At 38.7% G+C, this 24,363-nt stretch overlaps 2 protein-coding genes across 5 annotated transcripts in view; one reads left to right on the top strand and one right to left on the bottom strand.

Annotated features, from left to right (window-relative positions):
- The window catches only part of LOC725415 (BTB/POZ domain-containing protein KCTD16), an 89,262-nt gene that overhangs the window by 6,040 nt on the left and 58,859 nt on the right, over positions 1-24,363 (bottom strand). The gene's annotated exons all lie outside the window — the stretch shown is intronic.
- Positions 1-24,363, top strand: part of LOC408646 (monocarboxylate transporter 12) — a 48,681-nt gene that overhangs the window by 18,322 nt on the left and 5,996 nt on the right. The window contains exons 1-2 of one of the 4 annotated variants that reach the window (XM_006571418.3): positions 22,824-23,104; positions 23,499-23,674. The exons of 2 other annotated variants lie outside the window; for them this stretch is intronic. In XM_006571418.3, the coding sequence (XP_006571481.2) occupies positions 22,920-23,104; positions 23,499-23,674 (361 nt within the window). In that variant the 5' untranslated portion in view covers positions 22,824-22,919. Of the gene's footprint in view, positions 1-6,204; positions 7,967-22,823; positions 23,105-23,498; positions 23,675-24,363 lie in introns of those variants that run through there. One more of the 4 variants, XM_016910885.2, reaches the window with a different exon arrangement.

Genomic DNA, 24,363 nt, shown 5'->3' with positions numbered 1-24,363 from the left:
TGAAATTTTTCTGCAATGTAAAGGATAACCGCGAGATAACTCGAACGAGTCGAGAGAAACGTTCAACATTGTAGGATCGGCATCGATAAAAAAAAAATGTCGGGATAAATGCAACCCGATGTGTAATATCACGTAATTCAATTCGCAAATTCGTCGAGAGTGTACATAATTGGAGAAAAATTCAGAGAGGGGGGAATAAAATTCAATTCATTTTCGGAGTAAAAAAATTTCTTAAGATCGGAGAGAGATTCCGAGATGGAATATGTATGTAATTAATGCGATGACGCAATGACGAATCCATAATGGACGATACCTTAAAAGCCAACGTTTATTATCAATATGAAATTTCGTCGAATTCAACGAATTCTCCATATTCCGAATTTCTTCATATTCTTCTCATCCACAACAAAGAAAGAAAGAAAAATCATCCTTTCCATCATTTCCCCGCTCATCACCATCACCTCATCGCTCGACTATCCTTCGAAATTCCAAATCCAGGAACGAGAATCGTCGTAAAAGACCTCGGTCTCGGCTCCGTCTCGGGCTAATCCCGTCGTAAAAAAGAGGCGCGAGGAGGCGAAAAGGGGTTGAAAAGGGTTGGAAATCCCCTGGACAGATAGATCGGGTGGTGCGTGACAGGTGGCGAGGGATTCGAGGAGAAGAGGAGAATCGTCCGCGGACCGGGGAGGGCGGCGGGCGTGTTGCGAGGAGGAAGAGACGCGGGACAAGGTTGTACGCTGCCTTCGAGAGGATGGACAGCATGGTTGTGACGAGAGCGGGGAATCGGCGGCCTGTGGAATCGCGGATGCACGGGGCAAGGGTTGGGCGAGCGAGAGGAACGAGCGTGCACGACACGGGCACGTAGTCTGCCCGAGGGCGAGGAGGAGCGTGCGTGTGATGTCGATATCGCGGGCGCGATCCTGGCCGCTTCTGGACCCGCGCGCGAAGCAGGAGCGCGAGCACCAAGACCGTTTGGGGGCCGAGCAGGAGGAGGGGGAGAGGAAGGAGAAGGCCGTGGAAGAGGAGAAGACGTGCCACCCGCGCAACGGCAGTCCCCAGGTGCAGGCCAGACGATTTTTGTCCAGGCATTATTACCCCGAGGGAGGGTGGGGATGGGTGGTGACGGTGGTCGGCACGTTGGTGCACTTGCTCGGGCCGGGGCTGCAACTCTCCATCCCGGCAACCCTCGCCTTCCCGGCAACCGTCAAGTTTTATCATCATCCACTCCACACTGCCGGTGAGTTTTTCTGCACGCATGAATCGGGGGTGGGGGGATGCGTAGAGAAATATAGGGGAACGAGTTTCGTAGTTTCGTTTTTGTAGATTTTTTTTTTTTTCGGTCGATCGAATGGTCGTTGTAAAAGAGGTTGATCGGATAGAGTTAGTCACAGAACAGGGGGAACGGGGAAGTACGGTGTGGAATTTATGTTAATTCCATGTATTTCGATGCTCGTTGCGAATACGTTTCGCTGAAAGGGAGGATGGAAGTTTTCCGTTTTGTGTAGGAAATGCGATTACATTTATTAAAATCGTGTATTTAAATTCATTCTGTCGTATTGAAATATTCATTAGGTATATAAATGTTTTTAAGTTTGTTGACGTATATTGGAAAGGTACGGTGTTCTGCGTAGCCAGAAATTGTGTGCGCGATGAAATAGGACGGACCAAACGAGAGAGGTATTTTCGATGAAGTTTGCGGTAATGTTTCTGACGTACAGTTTTCGTTACAGATTTTCCTCGCGGCGCAAAGATAATAGCAATTTTCATAAATTCCCTTTTATTGGACCGCCTGTATCCGTTCCAGCGCGTGAAAAACGTTTAATTAGAGAGATCCGGCGTGATCTATTTCATCGCTGCGTTTCGCTTGCGTTTGACGAGGGAAGATGAAAGGAGACAGGTATCTCTTTATGAATGTTCAAGCTTAAAGTACGTTATTTAGAATTTACGAGAAACGTATGGTTACGCAATCGAACTTTGATCAAGTTGAGGATAGAGTTTCCTGTCGTTTAATTGGCAAAGTCCTCGCGATCGTTTTCTGTTTCTTGGTAGAATTTAATAGACAGTTGGAAAACGTCTATTTTCCAATCTGGGATACCGACGATACAATTTTCCAACTTTGACGATATTTGAGAACTTGCGATCCCGAAAGATACTTTTGTATTATCAAAAATTTCAATTTTTTTTTTTTTTATAATTTATGATATAGCAGCGAGTTTCTAAATATTTCGAGATACTCGATACGTTAAATGTATTTATTGATATAGATCAGTAGTTTCAAGCTATAGATAGAAACTTTTTCTTCTTTTCCTTTTTTTTTTTTTTCTTTTTTCATATCGATTTGTCTTTCTTTCAATTTCTCAAGATGTCTTTCCTTCGAGATGCTCTAACATATGAAATGAGAGTTTTTATGGGAAGAACTTACGCCAGCAGTTATGAAAGGCATTTGTCACAGTTCTCAAACTTCATCACGTGTTACATTAACGTTAATACCATGGAATCAATCAGCACGACTGACAAAAGTACGAGCGTCTTCTATCCGATCAGAAATACAAGAAATATCAAATCATTACTCGCGAAAAATTAATTAAGCTAACGTTTTCTTCTAGATTCGAAAAGATTAATAATCCCATGTTTGTAGTTCAAGTCAATAATAAAAAGATATATATATATTTTTTTCTTAGCAATAAAACGCGTTAGAAGCTCGTAAAATATTACGACACAGTGAATGCAAAGACTATTTTGTCTCTAAAAATAAACGCTGAGTATTCGTACAAAGTTTCATAGCCCGCGGTAACATTCATATCGCGTTGCGTTTATCGCTTCGGGCACAGTCTAGTGACATCTTTCAACCTTCTAAACGTTCTAGGGAATTTTTACGATTTCCAATCTGAATTACCGACTAGGACAGACTTAACATCATAGCGCACTCTATGGTGGTTTGAATCGTGTACGATTTAAAGAAAACAGTCGGTACACAGGAAATCCTTTCATTCCGTTTTCTATCCATTTCACATTTTATTTTTCATTAATTTGCTTTTAGATTTATATTTATATTCAATTTTTTGCTTCGCGTAACCTTTGTCCCATCCGTTTTCTCTTAAGTTTCTCTACACGTTCATCCTTTAATAAAACATCTCTGAAGGATGAATCACGGAATATTTATTTTACGAGGGAAAAAAATTTTAGTTGATTGGAAATATGGTTTCCTTCTTATCAAAATGTCAGTCATTCGCGAATAACAAAATAGGGTATCGAGAATTGCCGAATAAGGAATAAAAGAATTAGAAATCTTGATACAAAAATTTTCTAAACGTTTCATCTATCGAAACAAACTTCGACTCGATTCTTATCTTAAAGTAATAAGAACTGAAAAGATCAGCAAATAATGTACCGTGACTATATCGTTTCATCGTTGACACGATAATCTGTGAAACCCGTGACAAAAATCTGGAACGACTTTTTGCAAAGATTGTATGCCTGCTGAACACCTCATCTTGACGTGTAACCAGCTACCTGCCGGTTCTTTTCCTCACGATGGTATCGGCCAACATTGATCGAACGATTCGGTGCCAGCCTAACTCACATATCTCATCGACGTTTAATCCTAGATACCGTTGTATATGGATTCGAGCATGAAAATCGGAGCAGCGTTCGAGGCCTGGCAGCATGCAGATTACAAACAGCATTAATTACATACTGGGGATATATGTATCTCGAGGCATTGTATTATCCGTCGATCGATAATCTGTTGATCGATCGCTATCTCTATTTCCAGCTTCGATTATCTATGCTAAAGCCACTGTAATTCAATGAACCGTGCATTACAATTTAAACGTCTTTGATCAATATATATTTTCGTAATATTTTCTCTATTAAAGAAAATAAGAAAAAGTCGTTGGCTTTATCAAAGAAATTATAACCAACATTTCGAATTGTTATAACAATTTTTATTCTGATCTATGAAAAATTTTTATTCGCAATGCATAACTCATTCGATCATTTATTCTTCTCTGTAAAATATTTCTGGAAACTATACTCCAAGGTAAAAGAGATCCCTTAAGACTCTGGACGATCAAATTTTCTCGCATCGTCAAAAAAGAAAAAGGGGAAAAAATTCTTTAGAAGAAATACATTCTATCGCAATATCGTGCGATATTAACACGTCAACATTGATTCTCTTCAGAGAAGGATAAGCAAACAATTTACATCCTGATAATATCCTGAATCAATCGTTACAAAGATAATCGTTTAATGTTATCGTTTACACGCGAGCAAGATAAGAAGAGAGGGAAATGATAGGGGAATAAAGATCGACTACAACGAGTAGAGATTTTTTTGGAATGGAAGGAAAAGGGTGTCGCGAAACGAAAGGGCTTTCCGAGGAAAATGAAAAAGTTAGGATCATCGTGGCGATTTTTTTTCTTTTCTTATTCTCTGACAAAATTACTCGCGATCCCCGAGACATCCTAGCATAATTCTATGATACTAAGAGCAGAGTAGAGGGTTGGGCGAGATCTATCCGGGGGTAGATTAAAGTCGAGTGAGAGACGCTTTCGAGTGTTTGGCCAGATGAGCCAAGTGTTTTGAAGGAACGGTGTTTTAGATTCGGCAATTTTGCATTGCTAGAAACGTGGAGAATTATAGAAATTGGCAGGGATGTATCAAGAGTATCGCGCGTATTTGAATATTCTGATGAAATTTCTTTGATGAAATGGTGCAAATTAAGGAGGATGTTGGTTGCGCTGTAATTTTTTTTTCACACAAATTCGACGGCCATAATCCTTCTGCAGACGTTGACGTCAACGTTGAATAGCAACATATCGAGATATTGTTTACAATTTGCATTTTTACAGTTTGCGATTAAAGTCAGAATTGAAATTAAAAATTTTACGTGAAAGGAAATCCTATTCTTCTCATTAAGATATTGATCTTTCTATGTTTCTTCGATAAAAATTGCGACTCGTTTTTCTCATTAACGAGTTTGAAACATTAATAAAATATGTTACCAGTCAAAATATATTTGGAGTGTGTAAAGTAACAAGAACGTGTTTACAACATCACTTAAAGAAGTAAGGAAGTATATCGCAAGAAAAAAACTACATCAACTAACGATGTATCCAGTAATCGAAGTACAGCTACGTGGAAAGAATGTATCGAGTCGAAAAAGAAACTTTTCGCCACGCGATATCTTATCTATGCTTCGACTGTAACTTTAAACACACTTCTTTGAGAAAGAAGAGAAACTTTTTCCGCTTATCCCACGACGTCCAATCTTTCCGCCGAATAAATTAATTATCGTATAATTATTATTATTTCACATATCCTTATTTTTATTCACTTTCATTCACCTTTATTCCAGATCAAAGTGATTAAAATTGATCTTTGAAGCAATTTAATGATCAGCCAGGATATTAGATATAGTCTAAGATAAGATATTCATGGCGTTATATTATATACAAAAAATATAAACAGGATCCTTTATTCTTTCATCAAATGTGACGCGCTCTAATTATAATTAACGCACATTTTTTCCATGGAGAAAAAAAATTTCTCCTACCGTCGATATGAAAACGATTTTCGATAAAAATTACAATTATCAAATAAAATAAATTATCGAACAGAATCTGGCAAAAGAAGGAGAAAATACAATTTACCAACTGCACAAACAATCACTCCATCTACTTTCACATTCTACGAATCATTCGAATACCTTCGAAAGAAATAATAACATCTCGAGACGATATTACGCATCCAATGACGCTCAGCCTTGGAGCGAGCGCCGATCGTTTATCCAATACCGCCCCTCGCCGATTAACTCCATTAATTAAACAACAATGGCAAATAATCGGGGAACGAAACGACTACCAATTACCAATTTCGGCCGAATATACACGGAACTGTTTCGAGCACAAGCTTTCGAAGGAACAATCGCCGACCGTCAAACGACAAATCGGCAAACGTCACTTATGCAACAATGACCGATCCGAGAAACCGGCATTTCTCGAGATCGGCCCCAACGGATCGGGAACAACGGCCTACCTGGACACATTTTACGCGGGCAGAACAAAGTGTGCGGAACGGAGGAGGGGTTTAGAAAAAGAGAGAGGGATTCCATCGGGTTCGGGTCCAGAAGCGCAGCTGTCGAGCGTGGCCGCGCGGACAGCCGCACGATTCTTGGCCGACGCGGGCTCTCCTGGCCAGTTCGCGTGGTGAGCGTGCCGCGCTCGGTTGTTTCCTTCCCTGTCGTTCGTCCTGTCCTCTCACGGATCGTCCATATCGCCACCACGGATACAGATTTAGCGACATTTCACACCGAATCGTCGTCCCTGTTCCTTGGAATCTTTTTGTTTACTTCAAATGGTGTAATATATAATAAAAACTCATTGCGAGCTCGTTAAGAATGTAACTTGATTGTCTGGCGTTTCGAAACGATGTCTCGGCATCTCTGCTCGACAGTTTCATTCGATGTAATTGGAGGAAATCGTGGCACGAGGTTTGGTGGTGTGAAGAAGGAGGAAGGGAGGACAGTTTGGAGAATCGAGAAAGAATCGTGGAACGACGAGGTTAAGGAAATCCATGTCGAGGAATCCTCGATCGGACGAGACTCGTGGAACAATCGTCAATTCAACACCGTTTAACCCCATCGCCGAGATTTAACCGCCCGTTTTCGTCGGAGAAACGGATCGAGATCCCCGAGGAAAGAAGGAAATGGAAGAGGCGGCGGAGGAGGCGGAGAATCGAGGACGAAAACGGCGAAAAGGACGGCGAGGAGGAGGCGAATGGAAAGAAGAAGAAGAGGCTTGAGAACGCCGGATAATGGCTGCCTCCCGCGGGGATCTGGGGATCGGCGGCGATCGAACAACCAAGTCGCCGATCACCGGTCGATCTCGTCCCTCGTCCCAGAATTCGAGCGTCGTCAGCGAACAAACAGGAAAGATCGCCAACGAGGAGAATAAGACGGGAAGGGTGGCCGGCGAAATTCAAGGGCGAAACTCGACGGCCGACGAAACTCGCAAGAGCAAATCGCTCCCCCCCGTTCGAGATAAGGATAGTAACATCGGCCGGGAACCGAGAATCGCTTTCAACGCGGGGATCAAGGGGGCGAAAAGTTTGCCGCAAAGGGATGACGCGTACGAGCGGCCGACCGATCGAAAGCGGGCGAGCGTCGATTCCGGGCAGATTAAGAAAGCGAGGAGAGCGAAAACACGGAGGAAAGCGGAGATGAAGCAAGGATCGATCTCTGCCAGGGTGATCTACAAGCTGGTCGGCACTGCTAACAAGCAACGGCGCGATTTTTCCCCGCGCAGATACAGATCGGAAAATCACGCGAATCTGATCGTCGTGGACGCGAGCTGCGGAACCTCTCGAGGCATGGAAGCGTCTCGCAAACTCGCCGATTCTTGGAAAACGGATGCTGGATCTTGGAAAACGGGCAGCCCTCGTCCAGGCGAATCTCGATCCTCGAGCGACCCGAAAGATCGGGTCGGCCAGACGGGAGGAGAAAATCGCGGAGAGGAAAGCCCTCGTCGTTCTCCCTGCGGGGAGAGTTGTCCGCGTAAGTGTTGCGGGGTGGTGGAGTGCGAGGTGCGATGGACGCACGAGGAGAAACGCGGGAGGGACGCGGACAGAAGGGAATTGGGAAGGAAGCAGAGCGAGAGCCCGGTGCCGCCGCTGCTGTGCCGCGCCAGATCTCTGCCACGATTGTCGGTGCACGACAGCGGTGTCGCGTGCAGCGAGCAATCGCCCGCCGCCGGCCACCCCCACAATTCCAAACAGCAATTGGCGGCCGATCTCAGGCAACTGCACACGTTGAAGCAGCATTATTATCCGGAGGGTGGATGGGGATGGGTCGTGCTGCTCGTAGGGATGTTGGTACAGATGCTGTCCCACGGTGTGCACGGGTCAAGCGGGATCTTGTTGCGGCATGTGGCTGACAAGTTTGGGCAACGCGTTTACTTGGAGACAGGCAAGTTTCTCAAGTTTGATTTAAATTCGACTTCCTTCGAAATTATTTATACATTTGTACATAGGTGGTTTACAATCCGATCATGGTAGATCGCTCGTATCGTGTTATCGAAGAAATCGGTTGTGGCGCAAATCGTATTTACAAATTGAGTACTCTGGTAACACGTGTATCATCGTGCACGTGTTTCAAACAGGGGTTCTGTTACTATTCAAACACGATACGTATCACCGCCTCGTGTTAGCACGGGAACGGTATACGGGTATCTATCGACAAGTTTCAAATACATAATCCACCGCTCGTCGAATTTGATCAACCAAGCATTTGCGTAACGAATCGATCGACCACTCGTAACATTGATTTTCCTCGCAGGGTTTGATTCACAGGTGCGTAATCATTAGAAATGCTTGTAAAAAGGAAGGGAAAAGTAGAAAAAAATAATATAATCTCGCACGGACGATACGATCTTTCTCCAAAAAATTGGATACGTAAGCATAGACGAATCTCTGGATGCAACTCTGAAATTTCTCTGAAATTTTACGTCGAATCGAACGAGATGAATCGCGTGATTGGAGATCACAAATTTCTGGCATACTTTCGAAACGTACATTAGAATCAACGGAAAGGAATTCGTTGAAAAAAGAAAACAAAAACGAGGAGTTTAAATTTAGATCATCCGTAAAATTTGTCCCACGCCCGAGTTTCTTCCAGTTTCTTTTCGACGAAACATCTCGTGAAAGGGCGGGAAACGGCTCGAGCGGAATTTCCTTCGGAATCGTGGGAATCGGTCGGTGAAATTAAAGAGCGTCAGCTGGGGAGCAACGTGAAATCGAGGCTGGAATCGCGAAATCGCATCTTTCACGCCCGTTCGCTTTGTCCGCTTGTTTCCCTCGTTTCGTCGCCTCGTCGACGGCGGATACCGTCTCCCTGGCGGAGGGCCAGATCTGACGCCAGTGTTTCCCAATACTCTTACATCTGCCGCCCAATAAACGAGATACGAATCGCGCTAATTATACGCGACACCTTCCCCTCCCCCGCGGGAGGAGTTCACCTCGGTTCGTTCTCGCGGTTACAGAGGGAAAGGGTGGAACCGCCATTTTTGGCAAGCGTTCCACCCTTGTCGCTGCCTAAACTTCACGAGCCTCGGATGAGTTATCACGGCCAGTATATAGCCCGTTATAACAGCGGGTAGTTTGTGCCGCTGTGGGATCATTTCCGAGTGTCCTTAGTTTGCGTTTTTCTGCAGTTTGGCGTGGGATAGTCGCGGTTTATGAGGGAACGATTGGTTCGATAGGGCTTTTCCTCCCTGTATTTTTGTACAGTAAGCGGAAAAGATGATAGTTGTACCATTTTTGTGTAAAATTCGAGGATACAATTTTCGCATAAGGGAACTTTCGTTTCTCTCAAATTCTGTTTCCATTCTATAAAATAATTTGAAACTGTAAGAAGGATAGATCAACACGATCCATTTGAAAAAGAAATACTTTGGTATGAAATACGAATTTTTTAAATGTAAAAACGTAACGAGCAAAATGTATTAATTATTCTTTTTAATATACGTAATCAAAGTCAACAAAATTTCACGGGAGTATCATAATATAAATTCTTTATTTTACTAATTATAAAATAATCTATCTAATTTATCATTATTTGATTATCGAAAGTAATTCTCCAAATGGATCTTACGATGAAAAATAATTGTGATTATCGTTGATTAATTAATTACAGGTAACGTTTTGTTATCTAGATCCGTGTTCGAGTATATTCCAGTTGTGCATCGATACGTACAGAAATTTGCCAATATAATTTAGAGACCGTAAGCTAGGAAAATCTACACAAAGCAAGGCCGATCTAATAATCCTTGGAAAATATTCGCAATTCTAAGGAGATGGCGGCGTTGTCCCTGCAGCGTTTCTCACACGTGGCCCAGTTATCTCTCGGGACGGAAGCAGGCCGTTCCCTTATCGAAACAGTAGGAGCTAAACCGAATTGGAAAGCAGTCGGTTATTCAATTATCGTAAAGCAGGAATTGAAACGAGACTACGAGGAGGCAACACTTGGCCTTTCTTCATTCAAAATCCTCAGTTGATAATCCTCAGAGTATTTTATGCGTTACGTCGATCACAACATGGAACAAAAACATGATAATTTTATCCGAGAATTCGAATAATTTGGATCTTTATTCTCTTCTTCGTCGATTCGAACATCGATTTTTCACGAATCGTCGAATAAATACGAATTCTCTTTCTCTCCCTTTCTCTTTGCATCATCCTCCAGTGAAACAATTCGAAGATTTACTGCTTAAAAGTGACGTCACGGTTGATCCAGTTCAAGAAAGCGTGGACACGTGAGAGCAAGTGTATAAAAGATTATCTCTGTTCAAGTTTCCTGCTCGTGAACAGGACTTTGAACGTTGAAAAATTCGATCGTGAACAGAAAATGGGCAGGTCGATTCGATTGGTTGCCACGGCTCATTGTTCGGGATTCGTGAAAGATAGATCCATTCGTTATGTAGGAAATTAAATTGAGAGATAGATAATACGAATTATGATTTTGCTCTCTATTTTCAATTATGCTCCACGCGATCTCATCGTGAAAACGGAGGCTAATGGTCAATGTGTTATCGACGTTTACACGTTTGAAATAATTGATTACATAAGATATAGATAATTAGAATTTGCAACGATAGAAAAATATGGAAATTTTGGGAATGATATTCTTTCTCTTTGGCGAAGAAAATTCAAGGATACAATAATATATCAAACTCTCAAGTTAATTTGAATCGTTATATAACGTCGGTTCAAGTATTCATCGGTTGGATTCGCACGATTTCCTATTCATAGCTAAATTAATTCGGCATTATTATTCCATCATATCGGCCGTGTCGAGAACTTTCACGAAGACAGGGAAGACAGATCGCCGCCCACGCGCGCTCAAAACTATCGATCGAATCGCGTGGAGCGAAAAATCTTTCGAGTTCGTATTCGGAACTGTCGCCGAATTCCACGTAACGAGAACTAGTTTGGAAAAAGAGCACGCATCTAAATACACGACACGGGATTTAACGAGGTTGTCGCGTTCTTTGTCCAAGTATTAACCACATACGGAACAAGTGTATGGGTTTAGATGAGCCAGATCAGGTTGTAAGAAAAACTTCGATCGCGAATTCGATTAATTAATCCGAATCCATTCGAAACTTCATTTGCTGCTTTGATTCCGATGGATTTCTCTTTTTTTCATTGAAAAAATAATTCTTTCTCTTAGTGCGCGAGATTATTATACAAATTCATCCTTTTCTATTTTCTTTACGAAAAAAATTCTGACGAATAATCTTAAAGTTCTCTAAAAGTGAAAGATTATCTCATTCAAATCGTTGTAAATATCATTAAAGGGAGAAAGTTTTTTCGAGCACGTTATTTAGAAAGTTAGAGGAAATGCGTGCGTGCGTAAGAACAGTTGAGTGACAGGTACGAGTGTATCACGAGCATTAAGAAAGAAGATGAAACTTTGAGAACAAACAAATTTTAAAAATTTATAATTTATCAAGACATATACAAAAAGTATTCGAATTTTCATTTATTCATTATCTTGATTCATAATCTAATATAATTTTAACACTCGACATTAAAAGTATGCAACATAAGCTCTTATATTCAATTCGAATTAAAATTCAGATATCAAATTGAAAATGCCTCTTAAATCCTTTCTCTCTTTCTCTCGATTAAAAATCCCATTTTCGATGACACGTACGCATTGTTGAAATTCTCACGAAGAGGAAACAAGTACGAAGCCAAGAAATAAATAAGCAAGGGGGAGAGATGAGAGGAAGGCGATAAAATTTCTCCGAGACCGCCTTCCCTATCGCGAAACACCGCGAGAGCGATTCGCTGATTTTTCGGCCTCTTTCCACGTTGAAAATTCCTTGAGAATTCCCGCTTGTTAAGAAAGTCGAGCTGTTCCAAGGTTCAAACGCCTCGTGAGGAGTTCGAGGAGGGGACGAGGATTATTGTAACAATGTAGATAAAGAAAAGAGAGGGGAGGGAGAGAAAAGAGAATCCGAGCTAAGAGGATTCCGGCATCCTCTTCGAGCAAGGACAATCGTTGACAATCGGTCGGGAATTTCTTCGATCTCTTCTTGGTTGAGGATCCATCCCCCCTCCTTCTCGCGAATTTTTGCTCGCTTCTTGCACAGATCCGTCTCGCAATATTGCTTTTCCGTCGCACTGGTTGCGAACGATACGATACGAGGCGAAGGAGAGAAAAAGCGAAATTGCTTTTCTAGGTCTCGGTGGAGAAGTGGTACTATAAAATGGTGGATAAGGTTTGGTAGATAAGATTCGAAGGAGGAAAGAGTTGCAATAATTGCGTCTCCTTATCTCGAGGCGAATTTGATAGAGAAACTTGAAGGTAAGAAGCTCTGGGACGAGATTGGAAAACGATTGGACAGGTTTTTATAATGAAAACTTATTACTTTCGAATGGCTAGTTTTTGTATTTAATAATTTTCTATTTAATAATAGAACCTTTAATTGTATTAATAATACGTCCTTTATCCGACAAATATCATATTTTCGAGAAATTTTATTATATTATAACGAAGATGATAATATATTTGCGTATATTTTTTTATTATTTTTATATCGTGCAAAAAAAATAATTTAATCTAAAAATCTTTTAGAAAGAAATGTTAAGCTCGACTCGAGAGAGAGATTCAAAAGTGAAACGGGTGTGTCTAAACACACATTTCCGTCCGGATCTACTTTCACGGTCGCTCCGTTTTATCCGCGCATAATTTCCGACGTCGTAACGTGTATACACACAGTGTATCGCGACGACGTTACTGACAACTGTGAACATGAGCCGAGATATCGCGAACGTATGATCGAATCGAGTTTGTTACATATGATTTAGGCGGCCATTACGGATCCTTCCTCGTCAACGCGGTTAAGCGCACGACGATGCACGCGCGCGATATTCGCGGCTCAAATTGGCCGCCGTAAAATAATGAGAGATACGGGCGGCGCAAAAATATCAGGGACGGGACGGACGTTGGAGAGAATCGAGGCTGCGATGGAACAGAGGAGTCATTTGGAGGGAAAAAAGAAAGGGAGGCACAGATTTATCGGGGAACGGGCGTGAAGGTGACGAGAAAAATTGGCGTTCGAGAGGCGAGGAGATGCGCTGCTCTCACTCGGCGGAGAGAAACGTTGGGAATGGCTGTTGAAACGCGAGATGTCGCGATTATTTGAAATTTCCCTTGAAACGAGGGAAATATTCGAGATTGTTATTTTTTTGTTAAAAGAAATTTTTTTAATTTTGGCGGAATTTTGATAATTAAACGGATAATAATCGAATAAAAAATGAATCGCAAATGTTTTAAACTAAGAATCGCAAAAAAAAATAATAAGAAAAGTTTATTAGAAATATTGTTCAGAATCGAAAGAATATTTAGCTAGGAATGATTAACTGACGTATGGAGATAAAATTCTACTATGGCGTCGTAAAAAGAAATATAAAGTTACATCCTCATGTCACTCGAGACATCCTGTCCAGATGCGTCCATTTATAGAAAGCATTCGTAAATCCTTCAAATTTCGACGATTTGCAGACTTGGCTCGAATTCTTTCTTTCTTTCTTTCTTTTTTTTTTTCTTTTTTTTTGCCAGTCATGAGAACATTCGCCCACTTTCCTGCTCTCGTTCTTTCATCTCTGTATCGCAATTCTCCCTCGTCGCAAGTTTCCTTTTCGTCGCAATCTAGAATCTCGCAGAATGTGAGCATATTAAGGGGCTACGATCTTTAATTGGAACCCGATCTAATGACAATTGCGCCAACTGCGACCGTGTAATTGATTTTAAACTAATTATAAGTACACCTTCCAGACTTCCCCCGATCTTAAACGAAGCGTGATGATATTTCGCGAGAGAAGAATTCGAAAATGAAGTTCTCGAAATGGTTATGAGAAATGAAAGTGTGAAAGGAGAAAAATGTGTTATTCGAAAAAGAGAATATTCTTCTTCAAATTTTAATCTGTCACTAAGCTACTTGATTAACCGGAATCCAATCTTGAAGCCAAGATTTCGCAAAATCACAGTTAAAATAATCTCTTAAAATTTGCCTTCGCAATTGAAGCCCTACAGATTTGTGAAGCGCAGAAATCGAGTTTGTTTCCCGGGGATTACATTCTCGTTGATTTACATTCTCGAACGAGAATAAAACTGGATTAAAACGATGGCGAGAAAAAAAACTGAGATGAAAAAGAAAAGAAAAGAAAAGAAAAGAAAAGAAAAGAAAAAAAGAAACACGCTTAAGAGACAGTGACGTCGTTCAGAGGGTACTCGTGTATCAAGCGAACGGTTCACCTCCGTTTTTAAAACGCCGTAAAAATGGCCGTCAACCGTGATAAACCGAATTTTTATTCCCTTTGACATTTATACACTTTACCACGGTCGTACTCGATTTACATTCGCCGAGTTTATTACCCGCCCTTGCTCGTAAATAATTTTTAATATAGTTTTCCACCGTTGGTACATTATGTCTGTCCTCCCGGGTGTAGTTAAGTTCATTTCGGTGAAATACTAAAATTTCCCTCTCGATGCACCCAGGTGCTCGTATCTTTAAATAAATTGGAACGCATTACGAAGATTACCACCGGTCTCCGTGTATTATTTCCGGTTATCATCGTTACACACCGCCGCTTACCTTTCCCACCTGGATAAGGCGAAACGTTGTTAATATCGGGATATTGTAACGAAGGCAATTGGTATCAATCGATTTTTCCACGCTCATCTTGGATTGTTTTCCAAGGTAAACGATTGAGAATTACAAAATCGAGTCAAGAAACGATAGTAATTAACGAATTGGTAAATATTAATAGTAGATGATGAATTATAGTAATATTAGTATTTTTTTTTTAAGAGTTTTATAATTTTACATTGTAAAAATTAATGTTTTTGTAGATGGGTAGATCAGGAAGAATCAAGAAGAATTTTCAACTTATGTTTTTCTACCGAATCGAATTTAAAAATACCTCTGTTTCTCGTTTCGAAGTTGATAAAAGAAGTCGTAAAGAACGAAACGAATATTGATCAAAGGAGATACACTATTGAAGATACGCTTTGAAGTACACAAGTATCTTACATCGACGTCATTGACTGCTCTCAATTGACGAATCTCGAAATAGAAATTGGTTCTTTCATGGAGTTAATTCCATTGGGAGTATGAATCGTACGCTTAATCTTATTAAAGGCAAATGTTAACGCAATGTTTTGCAATTTTTTTTTTATTCAATCTATGCAATTCTAACGAATTTTTCTCCTTTCTTTAAATTATAAAAAACGAATATTTTTTTTTTTTACATATAAATATTCATAACCAACATTCATAACAATTGATTGAAAATGCAATTATTTTTCTTTAATAATTTTTTTTTATTTTTTAGTATCTCGTTGCCTTTCATCAATGAATGCAAATACGAGTTTCGAACAAAGAACACGGAAAGTGAAATTCTCGTGGTAGATCGCGTGAAAAGAAAGAAGAATCGATCTCACGTGTGACTGATCTGTTAAACCGAGAGAAAAGTCGACGAACAAGCTTCGACGATTACGGGACTCGTGCCCTCGTGAATGAAAAATACGATGCGTAATTATATATAGCGGATCATGTCTCTACGTTTCGAACGGTGTGTTTATAATTTTAGATCGTGTTCGAAATGGGAAAATTTATTCGGTTGACAGTGATTCATCCGGTGATTTCGTTCGCAGACGCGAAAGAATTTACTTGGCGACATTTATATTCGAGTGTATTGGAATTAACTGGCTGCTCTTCTCCCGAACAACAAATTAATTTTGAATAGATCGTTTGTATGTATTGTGTTGTAGAAAAAAATGTTGAAGAAGTTTATTATTAGAGAATCCAGAGTAAAAAACATCTTGTCGAACATCTTGTGTTGAAAGTTGGATTTAAAATCGAAATGGAAGCATCTTTTGAGTATATATTTATTTACAAACATATAATATAAATTATATAATAAATTAAATAAATAGGTAATTCATTCACCTTATCGATGGATTAAAATATTTTTATACAATAAATTTTATTTTAATTTCATATAGAAACTTGAATTTTATAGAATTAATTAAATTAATTAAATTAATAAATTGGATAAGTTAATTTTCTAAATATTATATCTAATAATATGTTCGACAAGAGAAATATTTTGATAAAAGATCTGTTTCCTGATCAGTCGATTGAGTCTAGTTAAGATAAAAAATGACACAAAGGAGAGATTATCAAAATTATTTAAAAAATATCATTTATAATTCAACTTAAGATCAACCATCCGCGAGAGAGAATACAATTGCAAAGGAAAGATGGAATTATAAATAAGAATAAGAATAAATCTTGGTATTATCATCACGATCATTCTCAAAGAATAAATTCTTCGAAGAAGAGATACCGGCGGTGTTTGGGGGATCCCCTCCCTCTCCCATTACCACAAAAACGATATTAAAATTATCAAGGAATTTTTTTTCCTTCCCCCATAGCCGATATATCACAGCATCTTTCTCCAAGGTCCTAAAATCGAAGGGGATTCCCCGTATCGTCGTGATTCCCCTTACCAGATCACTTCGTCATCGAATGTACATAAGGTACGAACGCCTTCTTCCGTCAAAAGCTATTCTATCGCTCTTCCCGATCAAGGATCAAGGGCAACAAAAAGCGGCGTGTGCGACCCTTGAACGCCCAAGGAATAAAAATCCTCTTTCTTTTCTTTTTTTTCTTTTTTTTTCGCGGCTGTCATCGACAGAGAGGATAACCGTAACCGTTCCTTATCTGCAGGAACTCAGCAATCAGACGACTAGGCGCGTAAACGAGACGAGTCGTTCTCGAGTCGTCGTTTTCTTTCGCGAGAGAAAGATTCGAGAGCACCTTGGATGGAACGAACGGGTTGTGGGAAGTTTCCTTCTGCGAACAACCGGTTGGTTCCCCGTGGAAATCGCGGCTTGAGTCATCCGAGCGAGTTTTTTTTTTTTCCCCCTCCGTGGAAAACCGTTCTCGTGGAATAAGATAGAAGCATCGATTTTTTTTATTATATAGGAGAGTTCTTTTCTCTTTTCTCTCGCGACGCGTGAATTTTTTTCTCTCCGTGCGAAAGGGGAGAAGTTTTTTTTTTTACGATGTTTCCGTCCGTTTGGGGAAGATAGGCGCGCTTGGATTTAGAAGGCGAATCTTGGCGAGGATCTAGATACGAAGGGAGATAGATTGGTCGCGTGATAATAAGTTTGAAAATGTGGAAAATTTTTATTCAAATTGGAGTAGAACGAATTGAAAATTAATTGGAAAAAGTGGATTTTTAAAATTTTGAAAATATCTAGAACGATAATAATCGTATTAAAAATATATATAATATTGATCGAGAGGTTGTTGTATGAGGGAAGGAAGGGATATGCCAGCTTTCGGTAAAATATCTATCCTCGGAGATTTATCTGGTTTAGATAAGTTCTGAAAAGCAGAGATCAACGCGAGAAATCTTCTTTATCGACAGTAAAAGCTCGCAAGTTTAGCATATTCAGATTTAGCAGGGAGAGAGAGAGATACGCTGCTAACAGTATATTTTTGTTTAATAGAGCTCTTGCAATATTGCAATTTTCAATATTATCGATTTAGTAATAAGATTACGATATTTTAAAGAAAATATTGCCAATTTTCAATTCTCTATACACAATTATTATCAGAAAGAATAATTAAAAATTCTTTTTTTATTTCAATTTTTATGGTGGATAGACAAATTTCATTAGCTAATATCCCAGATTAATCGATAATTCTTCGTTCTTTCTTATTCGTATCTCGGGATCTAATTGATTTCACGATTCCTCCGATACGTCTATAAATCAGAGCGATAAATGAGCTCGCGTTGCAATTTCGCAATCTTTATATAGACTGTGACCGCTGCCTTCGAAAGATGACGCAGCAGTATACAATTGATGCTAGAATAAACGATTTTTCTATCATGTTAATTAATTTTATTAATTATATCTTATCCCTGTATTATTAATATTAGATTAATAATTTTTTTCTAATATCAATGATAATATAACAATTCCTTTGACGAGAAAATTTGCTCGATAAACTTTTGCTTACGAAAGGGAAAGTCACGAGTTAATCCACAAACTAACATAAATCGATAATCTCGAAACAAAGGAAATCTACATTACGGGTTGAAAGCTATACAAATGGTTGAGCAAACATCAGAAAAGAGAAGCTTTTCTTATGTAACAAATACAAATAAACGAAATTCTTGGCTTTTCCCTTTGGCAAATTAAGAACATTATTCTTCGTGTCAGTAAACACGAATTGTTGGAATTGAAATGATCAAATACATATATATATATATATATTTCCTTGTATCGATATCCGCAATTTTCTTATCTGCAATAACAATTTTTATCTATTTATTATAAATCATATATCTGTTATTAATTTGATTTTATTTACTAATATAATTTGATCAATTACTGAGTCAAATGTTAAGATAAAAAATTTGTAATTCATTAAGAATGATTTAATCGAAAACAAAAGATTAAAAAAATTAGAATCCATCGAGATTTCTTTAACGGAATAAAAACTGCGTAAAAACGAGTGACTCACATTTAAAGAATCATTTGCCTTTTACTTTTTCTTCCATTTTCTCATTTTATTTTCACTTGCTGATGTGGTTAATTTTCTTATCTTCGAATCTCATTCTCTATCGTACAAGAAAGTAATGATTAAAATTCACATTCGATTAAAATTTAATTGTTTCGATCGTCCCTATAGATCACTTGCTCGACGAATTCGACAAAATTGGTTAGACGAACTAGAGGAGCAACCTACTAACCGGAGCCATTTGTCCAAAAGAACGACGACTTCGGACAATTTGGATGCCGATGTATCTGCCGTTATATATTTCGTCCTTGGCGACACAACGCCGATCGTATGGAACACGAATCTTCCATTACATCGAGTCGATTAAATTCGAGAATTCGAGATACACCGACGGGGCAGACAAGCTACGATTATTATCCTTAAAAAATTTCGGTTGCGTGTGTATTCATTTTCAATATTCTCCCCAAATTGTGTATTTTACAACACCGTATTATGTTAAAAATGTCATGGACGATCGCGTTTGAGATTTATATGCATTTGACGATAGGACAGCTGCAACACGGAGAGCACGATAAAAATAGGGCGACACCTAAGTTTACGACACACGATTCCGCGAAATTCGTTGTCGAATATTCGCGTGTCTCTTCCAGTTAACGATTCGACTCCTTAACGATTATGAGAATTAAAATTTCAACAAAGAAATTCATTCGATCGATCGAAGCGCGATAAATATATATGTTGATTGCGATGCAATTATGATAATTTAAAAAAAAAGAGAGAGAAATTTGTAAAAATAAATAAACGTATCATTATTAAGGAAGCTTTGGAGGAATTACGTGACATTTTCGAAGAATGTCGCGTTTCTTGGATTCACTCGAAACCTTCGCCTATCGTTGAATAAAATAAAGCACTTCCTTTTGAAAGACGGTTAACTCTGTTGTACGGTAGATTTATTTCAGACCTTCTACTTCTGTATTCAACCAACGATTTGAAAGCAGTTCACGCGTCTTATCTTATAGGAGAGCTTTGCAACGATTCACACCCCTCATCTGCATAATTTCCCGCAACGGTGCAGATTTTTTTCTTTTCGACCTCGATTTTTCATTCCGAATTTACGACCGAAAATTGAAATTCCATCTTTCGTTTTGATTTAACTCGGGATAAATCGTGATAAATTTACAATAGCGAATATTTTTTTTCAATGTAAGATTAAATGAATTCTTTCAAATTATATATACTTGAAATAAAGTTAATAAAACGATATCGATTAAGCAAATAAAATTCATTATATTCGTTTATCATCCGGGATAAATAAATAAGGAATTTATTTACGTTATAAAGATATTAAGATTTATAATTATTTAAATTAATAACCGTATTTTTCGTCGCGCTAATCTCTCATTCCGTAATTCTTTCGCAATTAAATTATCGCGAAAATTAAAAGTGCAAATATACGAGGATGAAGTCGTCGGTGTTACGAAACGATATGCAAATTATTGCAGAATAATCCGACAGAGAGAAGGAAAATAATGAAATATCGTTGAGTCGACAGTGATGTATTAAATTACGTTAGAACTCGTAATCCACCAATTATTACCGCGCACACGTTTCGCCATATTAAAATTTTTTTTGACCTTATCTCCATTTCTTTTCGTTTAGTTTCCTTTTCTTTTCTTTTCTTTTCTTTTTTTTCGCACGATCGATCGAATTTTCCGCTCGACACTGATTTATAGTTACGCGAGAGATCGCGTTAAACCGTTTTATCGATTCGCTTATCGGATAGAAAGCATGGAGTTATGACTTTAATTCAATTCCTAATCGAAAATTTCAATTTCAATTCGTTTCTTAACAGATATTTCTTAAAAGATATTAAGTTATAAAAAATATTAAGTAATCGTGATTGAAATTTTCCAATTCATTTTCTTTTCAACTATTTCATAAATTCTCTAATAAATGTATATAAAATCTTAAATTCGCACAATTGTATGATACAAAACATTAACAATTCGTTTCTTATCACCTTCCAAAAAGGACGAACAATCTCATCCCAATCAACCCTCGCTAAGAAATCGAGATTTCTCTTCCCGAATTCGCTCTCGCGTATGCAAAACCGATTCGACCGACGCATGTAAATACTGAAATACGATTTATCTGTTCACGAATCGAAACGCAAAAGTGTACAGCCATGAAAGCACGTGGCGAGGTTGGAAAACGAGGGGATTGGCCCATCGGTTTCCCCTACGCAAGCTCAGCTTGCGACGGTCCTCTTCTCTGAACCACCTAACCGAATCCAGTCCGCGTTCGACAACGCGCCCCCTTCGTCTGGCTTCGTCTCGTGTGTTGTGTTGTCCCTTTTCCCACCGTCGATTCCCCTCAACGGAACAATCGGTTAAGTTTCAATCGAAACGGAAAGAATCGCGCTCGATTTATTTGGAGCAAGCAGGTGGCTCGGTGGATTCAAGTGTTGTTTCGGTTCACCGGTGATTTCGAACGTTCAGACAACAAACGATAGACAAACGTCGTTGATTTATCAATCTTCGTTTCCCATTTTTGGTTGGAGAATATATTATATATAGGAATAAAATTTTTCTTTTTTTTTTTTTTTTAATTATTGTATAATTGTTGATAGGAAAAATTGTGAAAACACGATGGTTTCGAGGAATTGACGTTTAAAAGAAGGGTAGAGGAAGAGGGAGAGATGAGAAGATGATGCGATACTTTTTGGTAGTTTAAATTTTTCAATTATTCCAAGCAACGCGTGAATTGATATCGTATCTCTCTTCGCTCGGATATTTATTATTTTTGGAAAATTTTTGCTCCTCGCGATGACAAATTTCTATCAAAATTCCAGAGGAAATTCTCTGCGTTACGAAAATCAATAATGAAAATAGAGAATGCACGAACAATGAATCTTTTTTTTTACGGTAATATCGAGCACGAATAGGAATGAAAAATCTTCCAATTTCGATTAAACCAAATTTGTTCATTGTTTCGTTCTAAATTATAGGGACATAAATATCGCGATAAATTCCCGTAAAAATTATTCGAAATTGAAAATGAAATACGAGAAAAGAGGCTTTTAAATTATTGGCTCCATTGTCACGGATTTGTTTCGACCTTTCGAAATGGCGGGGATTCTGTTGTTTCATATATTCACGAGCTTTTACTTTCGTTTATTCGTACATTTTTCCTCCACTCAATTACAATGAACCACGAATCCGTCTCCACATTTACGCATTCCCCCGTTTATGAAGCTTTTAACGTAATTCAACAAAACAAACACTGGTTCGTGTGACCTGGATACACACGTGTTAGATTTAAACGAGTGAGTTTAGAAGAATCTCAATTTTGTGATCACTCTATTTATATCGATACTTTTCTCCATGCTATTATTTAAAAAAAAAAAGGATGATTCAAGACGACTCGTCTTATATTAAATTCTTTTTCTTAAGATCAGAAAAAGGAAGGAATGAGAAAAAGTATCGTTTAACTCTATTTCATTTAATAAGTAGAAGGTGATAGATGGAAGAAAGGCATTAGTCTCGAGAATCCAGTTTTGTTTTGAAGAGAGAACTTTTGACTCGATTTAAAAAACTTTCCCCGCGAAAGTTTCGGAATAAAAGAATGGAAAGGACACTCCGGTTTGCCAACTTTATCTATCCGTGGCTATCTTACATCTGCCACAAGCTATGGAATTTAATCTCCACCGTGACTGGAATAAAGTTCAGAATATATTTTCAATCCCGACATAATTCTGGCCTTACACGCTTATCGAAACATCTCGAAACTATTCTCCTTTCAAGAATTTTATTAAAACTTACTCGTGTCTCGAAAATTCGTCCCCCTTATCTTTCGAATTTCGATTTTATTATTAATATATGTAGAAAAGGAACGATTAGTTCTTTGAAACGATGAATCCTCCCCGGGGAAGATTTCTATAGGATAATTTTTAAACGAATATTCTATCTCTGTATCTTTGTCATTCTCCTCATCTGTCCCTCGAGTTTTTTAAGTGGATATATTTTCATATTTATCCACCTTCTACTATTAAAAAAAAAAAAAAATGGAAGAATATTGTAAAATATGATAAAGACATTTTACAATAGAATTCATTTAAAAGAAACTTTTTTGAAAATACATAATCGATCGAAATTGGGAATGCAAATTTCTCGCGCAACGTGCGAATTCCAATCGTTTTAAAAATTGTCAAAATAAATTTATAATAAAGGATAATGGAACAGAGACAGTGTAACGAGAGAGAGAAGATAGTATAAACATGGACGGTGTATCTTGGTGACAATCATTCAAGATATGAAGCCTCGAGACTGCAAAGACGAAAAGATTGTCGTTCTCAGTCCCACTCACGAGGACAGTGGGGTAGCGACTTCCGGTGATATAGGTGAACTTTCGTTCTCGGGAGAGTGCGAGGGAGTGGTTTGTCTGCGAGAAACAAGAGGACCGAAGGGGATCGAAGGAGATGAAAATCAAGATCCTAGGTCTGATACTTTATGGATACAATTTACGTAGGCCTTAAATCGGCAATTTAAGATCGAAAAATTTCCATCTAAATTTCACTTCGATTCAATGTGGTAAAAGATAAAATTCATTTTTTTTTTCAACTGGAATATATATAATTGAACATTCGAAATATTTTCTCCAAAAAATTATTCTTCCAAACACGCTCTTCAAATTAATTGGAATCATTTCTTCAATTGGAAAAATTCGAAATATTTTTAAACACTAGCACGACTTCACTGGTAATTATAACCGAGCTTATTAAATCGAATACAGCGTGAAAAGCGTTGAGAATAATAGGCAGACGAGTAGAGGCAGGTAAGAGCGAAACAAGCGTTCTTCTATTCCCGTCTAACTGGTTTTCATGGTCCGTAGATACATCGCGCGATGCACCATAAGGCAGCATTACTACCCCGAGAGTGGTTGGGGTTGGGTGGTCGTAGTGGCCGGCGTTATGGTGCAAATTCTTGCCGCGGGGATTCACGGGGCTGTCGGAGTGTGGTTGCTGTTGGAAGGATCGAAACGATATCGTCAACCCCCCCTTAACGTAGGTACGATATTATGCGAGCTATCGACGATCCCATTCACTAATTTCAATATTTGATCGCGAGCTCGATCTCTAAATCGATATAAGATACGAGTAACATGCACATTCTTTCCACATTATAAAAGAATACGCATAGAGAAGCTGAGACACTGATCACGACGCTGTTATTATTATTATTATTATTTTAATTTCAAGATTAATTTCACAACACTTCGATGAATCAAAGTAAGGGAAAAGCAGGCAAAATATAAAAAGCGCTACTACAATTCTCGTAAAATTGGTGCTATTAAAAAAAATCATACGCATATTTAAATCCTCGTAGAAACATCCCTGTCTGCCCTAATTCAACTCACGTTTCTAAATCATAGCGCTACGCATCGAGCATATTGATATCGACTCGTCGTATCTAAATCTGCCGGGAGAATATAAATCCGAGTGTCGATCTTCTGTCCCCTCCCCCTCCTCTCTGTGCTTGGTGCGTTTTTTTTTTAAATTTATCGCGGACAAGCAGCGTCAAACGGAGAAACTCACCGAACTTGTGAGGCGAGCGCGAACTTGACAAGACGAGAAGAAAAATACGATATCGCTTGAATATTTCATATTTGGGGGGAAAAGAGGGAAGGACAATTTGCCTCGAAACGATAACCGTAAGCCAGAAACGTCTCGCTACAAACGAGTTGTTATCGAGCTTTA

Source organism: Apis mellifera, linkage group LG1, assembly GCF_003254395.2.
Source record: "Apis mellifera strain DH4 linkage group LG1, Amel_HAv3.1, whole genome shotgun sequence".
Classification (NCBI taxonomy): domain Eukaryota; kingdom Metazoa; phylum Arthropoda; class Insecta; order Hymenoptera; family Apidae; genus Apis; species Apis mellifera.
Note: the sequence above shows the minus strand (reverse complement) of the source record. Positions and strands in the feature narration are given on the sequence as shown.